Here is a 15,008-nt window from a genome sequence, read left to right on the forward strand (position 1 = left end):
TTTTAGCTTCTTTGCATTGTTACCAATTCATTTTAGGGTTAATTTTAAGATTTTATTAATTACATATAAGGCGTTACATGGGTTGAAGCCTGAATGTTTATCAGAACTTTTAAGTCTTTATGAAACAGTTAGACCTCTTAGATCTTCTAGTCATGAACTGCTGGCTGTTCCAAGATCCAGATACAAAACAAAAGGTGATAGAGCATTTGGGGTGAAGGCCCCACGATTATGGACCAGCCTGCCCAGGGATATTAGATCTGCAAAATCTTTAAGTCTCATTAAAAAACTCATTTTTATAGACTTGTTTATTACTTATTAATATGTGAATGTGTTGTGTTTTACTGTGTATGTTGCTTTTATTACTATGTGAATAATTTGGTTTTTACTGTGTTTTTTTTTTTTTTTTTAATTTTATGTTTTGTGAAGCACATTGTGCTTAATCGCTAAAAGGTGCTATAAAAATAAAATTATTATTATTAATATTATTATTATTATTATATTGTAGCGGCGTTGTTGTGCCTGGTATTCACTTTGATAGCATTGTTAAAGATATGTTATTTTGTACAACTTTCACATTGCATTCCTTCAAAGGCGATGAGAAGTTTACTTGGAATTGCTGTCTGGCTACAGAACACGAGGACAATTGCATTTCAGACCGTACATGGAACGGTAATTTTTTGCATGAGCAGTAAGGGGATTTAAGAATTGTTATCCTTTTCAGTGTGGATGAGAAACTTTTGGAAAATGCTTGAAAGCGCCAGTGTGGACGGAGAGCCAAATGAAAATGACGTTTTTCAAATGTATCCGGATTAATTTGGAATAGCGGCAGTTCAGTAGTTGTCTAATGTGAAATTTGGAGGCATATGCAAGTATTTTAATCGCATTGATGATATTCACAATTAATTCACAACCCTCTTCAAAGATGTGTGGAAAATTTATATTTGTTTCTCAGGCATGATAACTGCATAGAAAAGGTCAGTTTTAATTTAAAGCACTTTTAAGCACTTTTCAACAAAACAAGCCAATTGTCCAGGTATTTCAGTATTTACATTTCTAAAAACTAAGTTCAAGCACTTTAAGCACTTCAAGGACTTTGTGCGAACCTTGTTTGTTTGAGGCACCATATTAGCCAAAGCCTATATAAATAAAATGTATAATCCGTTTTTGTTTCTGAGTTGTATATATATGAAATTATCTATGAAATACACTAAATGAAATAAATAAATCTTTTCATGACAGTCCACAAATTTTTTTCAACTGTTTGCAGAAACTGCTTAGATTTGGATGAATTTTTCTCCAATACTTATAATTGCGGCAAACATCCATTTCAAATGGAAGGGGTTACACGCTGATCTCCCTGCTCTATGAATGGGTGGGGAGTTTGCCCTGAGCAGAACCATACCACCAACACCATGCTTAAATTGTGTACAATAGGTAAAGTATTCATTCAGTATTCAAGTAAGTATTCATTGAGGGAAATGGTCCTGACTGAACTGGCCTAAAACAGCATGTACATTCAAAAAGTGTGGTTGGTTGTTTTACTGTACATGTCAGTCACACAGTCTTCCTGTGCTGCAAAGTCATGGTTGGGAGGATTACTTTTAAAATGTAATCCATTACAAGTACTGATTACTTAGTAAAAATGTAATCAGTAACATAATCCAGTTACCTTGATAAGAAAGTAATGTAATCATAATGTACTCGATGACTTTTAATCATACCTTCTGAATGCAAACAAATCGTGTTTGAATAATGTTATGTGTTATGTAGATATTATATATATATATATATATATATATATATATATATATATATATATATAAGAAAGAAAAAACATGAAAAACAGGGACACTGCCTCCTTAATAGGAAAACAGAATATGTTAAAATGTAGACCAACTCAGAGCCAAATCAGATGAGTTATCTATCTGTTACAGAAAATAATTTATTTTCTCATCAAGCAAATACAGTTAGAACAGATGCACTGAATTATGTCTTGGTTAACATAAAAAAAAATCTGACAGGATATACCTCAGATTCAAAAACACTACAAAGTTGAATTCTGCCATGTATTTCAGTTAGCATGTAGACAAATTGGCACTGACCATTCATTAACTTCCGACTGCAATAGGAAGATCACATGCTATCATCATCATCATCATCATCATCATTATTATTAATGCCATAACAAGTTATTAACAAGTCATCTTGTTTTAAAGAATAGATCAAAATAGATTTAAACCTTTTTAGTGTATCTTGATCTAATTATTTCTACTTTCTATGAGTTTTAAAATGTTACATTTGCCAGTATTTCTCCCTCACCCATATTTTTGAACTGTTCTTAACAATACATTTATAACAAGTATTAAAATCAGATCAATTATCCATTGCATTTTTCTCTTAAGAACTTAATAATATTTTCAATTAATTTGGTAATTGGTATTCATGAGTACAATCTGGATTTTTTAACAAAGAAAAAAGAAATGCTGTCCCAATTACTGTTGTCATTACAACATGACAGCATTTCAGAGAACAATTTTAGAGTTTCAAATGAAGTTAAGATGGAAATTAGAAGTCACACTAAAGTTTCGAAAGTAGGCGTCCCGTGTACCGGAAAACTGGCTGTCCGCCGGGGGGAGTGGTCGTTTCTCCGCTTCTATTCCTGCTCCCGCGAAAACGATCGACAGATGGTCGGATGGCAAAATTAGGGAACACTTATGACAAATTTGAGCTATTTTTGCTAATGTGATTCTTGTGTGGGTTTTACCTTTAAATAATTCTTTAAATTATATGTTGGGTCCTTGGAAAATCACTGCATCATCACAGCTGGAAAGTAAATTGCACTGATCTGTAGTTTTGTGGAATTTCCACAAAAAATATAATAATCCTCCAGTGGCCATTGCGATGGAACAACACTTTTAATGGTTTGAACAAGTTTGCCTTGAGAGCACAGTGTTGATGTGAGACAGATGTTATTTACACATGCAACAATAAGTGGCAACAGATTCAGGTCAGTCACAGGAGAGAACCAGAAGAGATCTCCAGCTTGCATCTGATCATATCTGTACCACTATAAAAGCAAGCAGTGGTCTTTATCATTTTATGTCAGGAGGATCTTTTGTTTATTTTTTTATATATTGAAAATTTTAATCCTGCTAGTAATCCCAATTTTTATCAAACGTAACTGTAATCTGTAAACTGTAACAGATTACAGTTACACATTTTTTGTATCCTGATTACATAACGTCATTACAAGTATTCCGTTACTCCCCAAGCCTGTGCAAAGTTTACCAGACTTAATGCTGATAGTCGAAAGCTTGGCTACACAACACTACACCATAACTAATCCCACTGTTAGCTACACAAGATTTAGGACAATTGGTAAAAAGTAGCCGCATTAACATATTTTGGCCTTTACCTTTGGTCTTTACAGTGACATGGATGGCCAAAAATGTCCTCAGTAATGTGATAATTTTAAAACATGTTTCAGGTTTATTTTTGAATTCAAGATCTTTACACTCTTTATTGTCTCTGAGAGTGATGCTGTGTGCCTATACTTAAAACTAATATGTACAGTTTATATAATGCAGACCTTTATCATAAAACAAATATGTACAATTTACAATTTTTAGGCATTCTAAACATGAAGATTAAATTAGTTTGGCATTAAATCCTTCATAAGAAGATCCATATGTAAATTAATTATTAGTATTTATTCACAAGCCTACAGTAAGTAATGTTAATAAATAGCTAAGAGATGTATGTCACATGATCAAGTGCTATTGACAATATATATATATATATATATATATATATATATATATATATATATATATATATATATATACATACAGGGTTGGGAGGGTTACATCTGAAATGTATTCCATTACAGATTACAGAATACATGCTGTAAAATGTAATTTGTAACGTATTCATTTAGATTACTCAAGGTCAGTAACGTATTCTAAATACTTTGGATTACTTCTTCAGCACTGGTAGATTTTTTCACTTGTTTTGACTATAAAAACTCAGCCAATACAGTAAGACAAAATACACGTTAAAACTACATTCTCTGAAAAACCTAAATATCTTATGCAGTGTTGTTTCTAAAACAAGATGAATCTAACTGATCTTGTTTTAAGGATTTTTAGATATTTTTACAGGAAAACAATAAAAAAATTATTATCAAGAATAAGATTTTTGCCCTAATATCAAAGGTCTTACTAGAAAAAGAGAAATTATGATCCAACGTGAATTTTCTTGATAAATTTCTTGAAAAAAAAAGATCATAGTGCCTGGTAACATGTGCATGTAAAATGGCTAGAAATAGCATCTTAGCTGACAATTTACACAAGGTTTATTTCTATTTCTTCTGCTTCAAACTTACTTCAAACTTACTTCTCTGTCTGCTCATATGAATGTAACACATCATAAGAAAGTGTTTCACCGCTGTTCAAATGCACTTTGGATTGCATAATTTATATGTATAAATGTTTTCCATCTGAAAGGACTAAATATTAAATGAAAAAAAATGACAATAAAATGCAAAGTAATCTCTTCAGTAATCAAAATACTTTTTGAATGTAACTGTATTCTATTTACCAATGATTTAAATTGTAACTGTAGTGGAATACAGTTACTTATATTTTGTATTTTAAATACGTAATCCCGTTACATGTATTCCGTTACTCCCCAACCCTATATATTTTTTTTTTTTTTTTTTTTTTTTTTCCGTTACTCCCCAACCCTATATATATATATATATATATATATATATATATATATATATATATATATATATATATATATATATATAATAAAAACCTATATAATCAAAAACTTATACTGCAGTCCAAATCTACAACCAGGCAGCTGTGTCTTCACCACGTTCATTAAAAACAAAGGAGCGAGACCTTCTCCTGGTCATAGTCACTGGGCCTTTCCTCTTGGTCAGCGTCAAGTAGATATTGGAGGTGAGGAATCGTGGATAGCAGTCTCTTTTCATCAAGCTGTAGATTTTATCTTGTGCTGCATCAAAGCAGGTGTGGGTGGGCTGAAGGATGTTCTTCTCAATGGCAGTCTTGGTTGAGTGATCAATGTTGATCTGAGGGGTAAAGTGCAAAAAATTGAACACAATGATTTTACATGACTGCATCCTATATTTCCCAAAATTCTACTATCAGAATATTGTGCAATGTGACAAAAAAACAAGATACTTGAGTAATGCAAGATTAAAAATGATGTTGTATGTTCATGTGTTCTGTGTCAACCATGATTACGCCATATAACTGATCTGTGTTTTTGTCTGGTATATGAAGATCTTATGACCAGAATTGCACAGCCTACAAAGAAGGAAACTATCTTCACTTGTCATTATCTTGTCTTTCAGCTCAAGTTCCTATTTCAGATTCAAAATTTGTAAAATGTTATCAAATGATATCTGTAATATTTTTTTTGTTTGTCACTTACACACATACTGTATGCCCTAAAAACACATTTCTAGCTAAGTAAGCTTGTTTTCATGTGTGGTTCCATTTTAAAATGTGTCAGAACACATTTCTCAGCATTGTCAAAAGAAACTGAGGCTTGTTACCACCACAATAATGCAAGAACTTAAGTTTGTACAATGGGACTGCACACTTGTGATGTGTTGGCTACGCATTCACATCTTTACTTCTTTAGACACAATCGTAACTTCTTAAAACCTATTCCACAAATACTACAGCAGACAAACCACTGTTAAAAGAGACCATTACAGCTAACCCTAACCCTAACCCTCTATTAAAACAGCAGTTTTGGAGAGGTGAATTTTGAGATTGTATGACTCTGATTCCCTCAGATCTCAATTTTGGTTGTTAGAAGCTAATTATGTGCAGGCATATGCTCAAAATCTATCTAAATGAAATCAGGTAATACATTATTAAAGGTGCACTCAGTAATATTCATGTTCCGCTGACACTGGGTGGCATATATGCAGCACCATGCAAAAGCTCAGTTACCAATTGAACATTGAGGAATTTCACAGTCAGCCATTTTAGAGACAAAACAAGCAATATTCGGCTGGTCAAGTGATCTCAACATGGCAGCACTCATGAATGTGCGCCCACCATATGTACAATAAAGCTGCTCTTTCTTTAAGACTGATAAGACTAGAGTGTTAATCTAATGTGAGGGTACATGATTTTAAATAAACCTTTAAAACAATACTATTACTATTTATTTCAGTTGAAAAGTTTATCAATTAGCAAAAACACTTCATTTTTGGTGCTCTCACAGTCATATTACTGAGACCATTTCTCAGCAACATTTTGGACTATACAGTATGTGTGAAATTTGGTGAAGATTGGACAAGATGTCGGAGGAATGTAAAAAAAAAAACAACAACAACAAAAAAAAATTTTTTTTTTTTATAATAATTCAAAATGACAGACAGGCAATATAGCCGACCATGGAAACATTGGTATCATTGTATTCTGCATGACCCAAGGAATAAAATAAGACAATAACAATAAGCCAAGCTATTCAAAGGGTACAAGCAAAAATGGCAAATGTTCAGATTTTTTCACCACATAGGTATCCCAAAACTGTGCATGCACCCTCATGGTGGTGATCAAACGTCAAGTTTCTTGTCATTATGCTCAAGTGCTGCTGAGATACATCATCACTCCTTTTTTGGCATCCTTGTTGTCGCCTTCATAAGCAGATTTTTCAGGAACAGAAATTAATATATAAGAAAGTGTTAACTTTTTTTGTGGCTTATTCTCAAGATCATCTGAGTAAAACTGTTGTGCACATTAAAAATTCAAAATGGAATTACATTTCTAGCCCACATGGTTCAAAATTTACAAGCAGAAACATAAGTGCAAATTTGACCTGTTCTTGGCTCTTAACAGTTTGAGATAGTGACCACAAACTTTACCAGGAATGTTAATACTCTCCCCTATCAATGTGCCAAATATCAGAACTTTTTACCTTATGGTTCTATGGGCTGCCATAGGCGTCAATGGTGGAATAATAATACTAATTAGCAGAAAACGAACAGATACAATAGGGGCTTGGCCCCTAAAAATGTATTTCTTTGCAGTGCTAATTTTCATTCTTCACTTCTTTATTTCTTCTCACTTTGGTCAAAGAGAGCAAGTGCTCTATGGAAATGGTCGTACTGTCTCATTTTCTCTTCTCAGTTTTCTTCTGAGTCTATTTTCTCAGCTGTGTGGGCGGGTGAGGGGGGAGTTTTCAGCCAAAAGCAGGAAAACCACAGTCACATCTCTGCCCAAAGTCATGTGGCTGGGCCTCACAATGGCCTCTGTGCAGACACAATGTTCAGGCTCTGACCATGATGCAGCTCTGCACTGCACCACACACATCATTTAACAAAGCTCTACTTTATGGCACTCTTGTTGAGGTTACATTGCTCATGCTCGAGAGAAACATTGCATTGCTCATGATCAGCAATGGTTAGGTTAGGTTATTTTTTTTTATGTTGTGCTGGCCAATATGGCAGTCATCTTGATTCGCACCTATTGTTATGGGACCAGCATCACGCAGAATCATTGTGTAATCATCAATTGTAGAAATGGACCAATAGCAGTCAGCCATGACTGATTTATTCGGCTGGTCATGTGACCTCAGTGTTGGCCCCCATGAAGCGACCCACTCCGTGAATATAAACTGCTATTAAATAAATATAAACTCCATAAAATAAAACAGCTTTAATTAGAATACTGATATGACCGGAAACTCAATCTCATAAGAGGAAAACCTTAGTCTATGGGTCATTGGCATATAGGGTTGTCCAAGGTAATCAAAAATCTTTAGTTTAAAACACGTCAGGTTCACAGAAATTTAGTCTTCATGTCCAATTTGGTTTCATAACATTTTCAGCATTTTCAACTGGAATTCATTTATAGAAGATTTAATGATTAAATGACTTTAAATGTTATGTGGTTTAACCATACTGGTAAAAGGTATTGAAATATGTTTCTTGCATCTTGAAACATGAGATCATTAATTTCAAAGACGTTTTCAAACATATTTTTCAAGGTAAAAAAATGTGTTCTTAAAATATTATTATTATTATTATTTTACTGTCTCAGGACGGTTACACTACATGTCCATCACAGAAGTGGTGCAAAATTATGGTATGGTTCCAGACTGTGAAATAACTTGGATCTTACATGCCCCAGTGCAAAGAACTTTTCAGGCCCCCTTCTTGGGGGGCCTCAGCCATTTTTAATCCCTCATTCACCACGGGCCCTAGGGCAGCTGCCCAACCTGCCCTCCCTGTAGTTATGAATCAGAATCAGAATGAGCTTTATTGCCAAGTATGCTTACACATACAAGGAAGTTGTCTTTTTGACAGAAGCTTCCAGTGCACAAACAATACAACAACAAGATAGAGATAATAAAAATAGTTCTGCCCCTGGTTGCATAACTTCATGACAACACAGTTCAAAATGCAAAATATGCATGTATACATACATACCTCTTTGGGGGCTTCCTTGTCAATGAAAACTGCATATATCTGTTTGGCTTTCGACAGCAGTTTGGTGGCAGACTCGGTGGTCTTGAAGTCTTCACAGGCTAACCAAAACTCAATGTTCTCCTCACTGAACTCTGTGCGCAGAAACTGAGTGAAGATTTCTACCCCATCTGAATCAACAATAGATGTAATATAATGTTATCATTCAATGTATGATTTATACTCAATTTCAGATGAGTTTTCTTTAAATAAATTTGGACTATGAATAACAATAACAACAACTACTACAATTATGACTACTGTCACCTATGTACCCATGCCTAAGAAAGAGGTGCTTGCAGTAATCTAGGTGGCACAAAACAAACAATGTTTTTGTTGAATTAAACAGTTCAGTGAACTGGTTAGAAATATGACAAATTAGAAAATTCAGAAAACTGTCATCACAAGCACCTTTTCTCATCATGTGGGACAATCTATTCAGAACACTTCTGCTATAATAGAATATGTCTGACTCAAACAGTGGTGTTTGGTATGCAAACTATAACGACAAGATGTCCTGAGGTGATCTCACCTGAGTGACTAAGCATCTCCTCAAATGAATCACTCCATCTCAGAGCCATGTCCGGTGTTATGCTGTGAAAATCACATTAAACAGGAATGAGTTTTTAGTATTAGAATGGCGCTTCATGGGTATTTTTGAGTATTGGCACATTCATCCATATATGGATACTGTGTTTAAATAAATAACAGAATCAACTCAAGAGTGTAAATATAATAAACACCTACTGGATAGTTTTCGATGATGGCCTCTTCTCAGGACTGACATTTTCATGTGATCCAGACTTTGTCAGAAGTAGACTGAGTCGACTTTTCTTATCCTTATTCCTGTGAAGAGAGACATGTATTGCACTCAGTCACTGAGCCCACATCCACACTAATACGTTTTAGTTTGAAAATGCATCTTTTTCACTAAGTTTTGGCCATCCGTCCACACTGAGATGCTGTTTTTGACAGTGAAAACTGAGCTTTTCAAAAATGCTCTCCCAAGTGGATAAATTTCTTCATGTTGTAGTGTGGACAGGGAAAACAGAGATATCTGAAAATGATTATGAATTTGTTGTCATGTGACACAGTCATGTGATCCATTTAACCAAGGACAATTAAGATGGCAGCAAATGTTAAAGCGGCATTGTTGTGCCTGCCTCCCACTTTGATAGCACTGTTAAATATAAATGTTACTTTGTACAACCTTAACATTGCATTCCTTCAAAGGCGATGGGACGTTTACTTGAAATTGCTGTCTGGTGACGGAACACAAGGACGGTTGCATTTCAGACCGTTCATGAAATGGAGATTTTTCACATGCGCAGTAAAGGGATTTAAGAGTTGACATACATTTTAGTGTGGACGAGCAACTTTTGGAAAACGCTTGAAAACGGCAATGTGGACGTAGAGCGTTTTGAAAAACGAAAACGTTATTTTCGAATGGATCCGGATTAATGTGGACGTGGCCTCAATCACTCACTCACTCACTCAATCAATCAATCAATCAGTCAATCAATCAATCAATCAATCAATCAATCAATCTGTGAGTCCATCTAAGATACCTATATGTCTATCTACCTAAATACTATTTCAAAGAGCTGCAGTGTTTTAAATAGAAAAGTTGCCATACATGCTCACTTCAACAAAGCCATGACATACTGCTTTTGGCATACTATATAGAAGAGAAGTAGGCATATTCAGATGCGGGGACAGTGTACATGGCTTCCATCATGGAGGCAGAAAAAATATGATTAATGCCAACCATACATAACATATGGCAGCTATAAGGGGAAGTGTTGCCACAGTGCTAGCTATTGCTGTTTAACCACAAAAGCCAGTCTGATCAACAGCCATATATATATCTATATATCTATATATCTATATATATATCTATCTATCTATCTATCTATCTATCTATCTATATATATATATATATATATATATATATATATATATATATATATATATATATATATTTACATTTCACTTTTATTGGTTTTACTTTTCTAGTTGTTGCAATATTTTCACTATTAGCACTAACTATAACATGTTTTTATCATCTCACCAAAGAAGACACAAGGGTTTAGGCAGATCTTTTGTTCAACATAGAGACACTTTCACAACTTCTACAACTGCTGATGGTTAGGATAAGGTAAATTCAAGGGGAGACAAACTTAAATAACAGGCCTAAAATATAAACATGACAGCAGGTGCATTTTACAATTATCTGCATTCTATGATTAATCAAGTTTTTCTTTGTTATCTTGGTTTTTTTGTTTTTTCTTCTTCCATTAAACTAATACAAGGTTGCTTTGCTACATCTTAAAGGTGCAACCTTGCTTTAATGAAAGACAAATATATTTTATTTGGTAGCTCCTACACAAAGACTAGCTCCAGAAATAAAGGAAGTCACACACAACAAAGAAACAATCTTACCACACTTCATTTCAATTCACTTGCTAAAAATTTCTACCCCAGAGGGTGAATTTGCACTACAACATCTTTCCCCCAATGCTTTTGGCATTAATTTGAGAAAGGAGTGGGTGAAAAAATGTACCTCAAATGGGTCTCTTTCATTCTGCAGGCAAGCAGCTCGTCCTCACTGAGCATTTTGAAATATGCTTCCTCCTTGGGGGCAGAGAAGTTGAACTGAGGAAACAGAAACACAAAAGTCTTCATGCTCTTCCCTTTTGTTGACGCTCACAGATCAAGACAGCAGGTTGTCTGTCTAATGTAAACTACCACACACTGAAGCCCATTTTTGAGTGTTAAATGTGCTAAGAGGTAATTTCCCATACCTGTCAAGTTAACTTCCTGTCAAGGGAAACTACCAGCTATTTACCATAATATTTCAGTGCCTGAATTTCCTAGTTGTAGGACATCCATCTGCCTGCAAAGTTTACCTTTTTAATGAATTCTTACGTGTAATGAAAACATTTTGGCTATATTATAACTCTAAGTTTTACATAAATGTCTAATTTCTTCATAAGAGATTGCAGGGAACAGTAGATTGTTGTTGGTTTCTAAAGCACTGTAGACAGAGTACAGAGGATATAACTTCTTATTCGAGTTCTTATTAGGACTGCACATTTTAGAGAAGTACTATTTAAACACATTCATTACTGAAACAATAAGAATAATGATGTGTAACAAATCAGCATATAACAGTTTATTGTATTGTCTTTGAAGCAACATTGAGTATTTATGGCTATATTGCTGATAGAAGCATTTACGTGCAGTGCTGAATTTGGTTGCATCAATGAGTCAATGTAAAATAATGTGTAATTTTTAAACAAAAGTTAAAACATGTTCATGATAAAACAGATATTTTGAATGCATTGTATGTATGAAGTGCAGTATGTGAACTCTTTGGAATTAGCTGGTTTTCTGAATTTACTGGTCATATAATGAGCTCTCATCTTCAAAGTCACAAGTATAGGCAAACACTATGTGCTTACGCTAAAAACACACAAACAATTATTATCTTTCATGTCTTTATTGAACACATCCCATTAAACATTCACAGTGCTGTGGAAAAAGTAAGTGAACCCATTAGATATAATAACTGGTCGATCCTCCTTTGGCAGCAATAACCGCAACCATGTGTTTCCGGTAGCTGCGGATTAGACCTGCACAACGTTCAGAAGGAATTTTGGACCACTTTTCCCTACAGAACTGCTTCAGCTCAGCCATATTCTTAGGATGTCTTGAGTAAACGTCTCTCTTGAGGTCATTCCACATTATCTCTATTGGGTTAAGGTCTGGGCTCTTACTGGGCCACTCCAAATGGTGGATTTTCTTTTTTTTTAAGCCATTCTGTAGTGGCTTTACTTTGATATTTAGAGTCATTGTCCTGCTGCATCACCCAACTTTAACTGAGCTTCAGCTGGCACACAGCCACTCTGACATTATTGTGTAGGATACCTTGATAAACTTGGGAATTATATATTCCATCAATGATGGCAAGCTGTCCAGGCCCAGAAGCTGCAAAGCAGACCCAAATCATGATGCTCCCTCCACCGTACTTCACCGTTGGGATGATATTTTCATGTTGGTATGCAGTGCCCTTTTTACGCCAGATGTAGTGCTGCGTGTTCTTCCCAAACAATTCAACCTTAGTTTCATCAGTCCACAATTGTTTTTTCCCATTAACGTTGTGGAGTGTCAAGGTGGTCTTTGGCAAACTTCAGGTGCACAGCAATGTTTTTGATGGAAAGCAGTGGCTTCCTACATGGTGTCCTGCCATGGACACCATGCCTGTTTAATGTTTTCCATATAGTAGACTCATGAACAGAGATGTTCCAATGATTCCTTAAAGTCTTTCACTGTCACTCTATGGTTCTTTTTTACTTCACTGAGCATTCTGCGGTGGGCCCTTTGAGTCATCTTGGCTGGACAGCCAATTCTAGGAAGAGTAGCCATAGTACTAAATCGTCTCCATTTTTAGACAGTTTGTCTAACGGTGGACAGATAAATATCTAAGCTCTTCGAGATTTGTAACCCTTTCCAGCTTTATGCAAAGAAACAATTTTTTGATCGTAGGTCTTCTGAGATATCTTTTTTTGAGGCATGGTCCACATCTGCAGATGCTTCTTGTGAATATTCAAAATGTTTGAGTGCTTTTTATAAGTCAGAGTAGCTCTAACGCACACCTCCAATCTCGTTTCATTAATTGGATGCCAGGTTTGCCAAATCCTGACTCTAATTAGCTTTTCTTGATGTCATTAGCCAAGGGGTTCACATACTTTTTCTTGCCACTGTATTTAATGTTTTGAATAGATACAGACAAAAAAAAAAAAAGAAAAAAAAAGAAAGAAAGAAAATAAGTGAGTGTCACTGACCAAAGCATTTTCTTTTAGAGGATTGCAACTGGGGACTCAGACTTTCTTGAGGTCTGTTCTGTGAAAACTTTAGAGTGAGCAGTAAACCTACCATTACTTAAAGGCCTAAAGAAATGGAATAGAAAGACACACTTGTGCCTGTCACCTCTGCAGAGCCATTATAATGATGGACAAATTTGTTTCGGCACAATAAATGACAGGAGGGAATAGAAATGTCCTCAAACAAAGACAAGGGTGACATCTGCATTTAATTAACAGCCCGCAGAGCACACTGGGAAAACCACACAAACCACAGAGTGTCTTTTGATGGCAACATCTGAAGCTGATCAGTTAATGGCTGTGGACAGTTTTTAGTAAAATGTTTTCAATGTGCATGAACAGGCATTAGCCATTTGCAGATTAACATACTCTCACTTGATGTATAATGATAACTGTAATGGTTTCAGCGGTCTTTATCTTATAGTCATTTTGGTCTTGTGTCTTTTATTTTGAAATTATCTTGCCTAATGTTAATTGCTGGTTGTATCTTGTTCACTCAAATAAATTGTGTCCAGGGCTGCATCAGAAATCGCGTACTGTCAGAATATGACCTGCATTTGATGAAGAACGTACTGTGCTTCTCAGCCGATAAAAAAGTATGTTCTTTAGGAATGCAGGTGAGTAAAATGAATCAGTATTTTCTGGTAAATACTGGGTTTTGAACGTTAAAATGTCCCAGTGTCTAACAAATTCAAAAAATTGTCGAATATACAGTACAACATTATAACAACAACTGTGAAAATAATTTACTCTGGTTTTGATAAAACAAGCTAATTTAACCGCAATTGACAACTTTCTTGGCATTGCACTTACAGCAGTGGAAATGAGCTGCCAGATTTGCGGTTCTTCAACATTTTTATTTTTATTTTCCTATATGATGTCTCCTAAGCTCCCATGGCATTATAGGATAGTGTCTTGTGGATGCGCACTTCAGAATCTCACCGTCATCTGGGTATTTCTTGCTTACACTTTTAGGAATATTGAGGATTTAGACACCTTACTCCATAGGCATACTGTTTTTGACATAGTAAATATGCATATTCGGATGCAGCCTGAGTTTCTTGTTTGTTCATTAGTTCTGGTTATGAACAATATGATATAAATATTCAATGTGATCTCATTAGTATTTGTAGATATCCATACGTAAAGTGCGGTTCTATCATACATACATTTTCGTGCCTTTGCATAGACATGGAAATTAACATTATTGATGTTAGCATCTGCAATGTGAAAACTTTTACGTTTAACAACTTTATAGAGGTTTTAACATAGTTGTCCGGAAATTATATACAATTTTCTGAATTTGACATCTGTCAGTGGTGTCTTTTTTCTTGTGATTTGAAATAAATGTAATGTATTTCTTAGTAGGAAAATAATGTCACCACTAAACACAGGTAAGGATATTATGAACATTCCTACACAAATATTAGCTAAACAGTACTTAAAAGTGTATTAGTAGCCTATGTATTAGTTTAGTTTTTAATTACAGTAAGTATTACCAATTTTACATCTAATAAGAAGAACATAAATTCAAACCTTTAAAAGCAAACCTTGATATCAAGCTTCCATACCACGGTTTTTAGTAGTAAACTGTTTCTTTCTTT

At 34.8% G+C, this 15,008-nt stretch overlaps 1 protein-coding gene across 1 annotated transcript; it reads right to left on the reverse strand.

Moving 5' to 3' along the window:
• Positions 1-3,469: 3,469 nt before the first annotated feature.
• On the reverse strand, positions 3,470-11,270 carry rgs18 (regulator of G protein signaling 18). Its single transcript, XM_051701573.1, has 5 exons — positions 11,082-11,270; positions 9,266-9,364; positions 9,051-9,112; positions 8,483-8,649; positions 3,470-5,101 (listed from the first exon to the last, which is right to left on the reverse strand). The coding sequence occupies exons 1-5, from the start codon at positions 11,201-11,203 to the stop codon at positions 4,856-4,858; spliced, it is 696 nt and encodes a 231-aa protein (XP_051557533.1). The 5' UTR covers positions 11,204-11,270; the 3' UTR covers positions 3,470-4,855.
• Positions 11,271-15,008: the final 3,738 nt, after the last annotated feature.

This window comes from Myxocyprinus asiaticus, chromosome 6 (assembly GCF_019703515.2).
Source record: "Myxocyprinus asiaticus isolate MX2 ecotype Aquarium Trade chromosome 6, UBuf_Myxa_2, whole genome shotgun sequence".
Taxonomy (NCBI): domain Eukaryota; kingdom Metazoa; phylum Chordata; class Actinopteri; order Cypriniformes; family Catostomidae; genus Myxocyprinus; species Myxocyprinus asiaticus.

Excerpts from the sequence above, each read along its gene's own strand:
- rgs18 (XM_051701573.1), bottom strand. The coding sequence starts at position 11,203 with ATGAAGACTTTTGTGTTTCTGTTTCCTCAGTTCAACTTCTCTGCCCCC. Across the intron at positions 9,113-9,265 it reads CCATCATCGAAAACTATCCA|CATAACACCGGACATGGCTC; the intron begins GTAGGTGTTTAT and ends TGATTTTCACAG. Across the intron at positions 8,650-9,050 it reads GGAGATGCTTAGTCACTCAG|ATGGGGTAGAAATCTTCACT; the intron begins GTGAGATCACCT and ends TTGTTGATTCAG.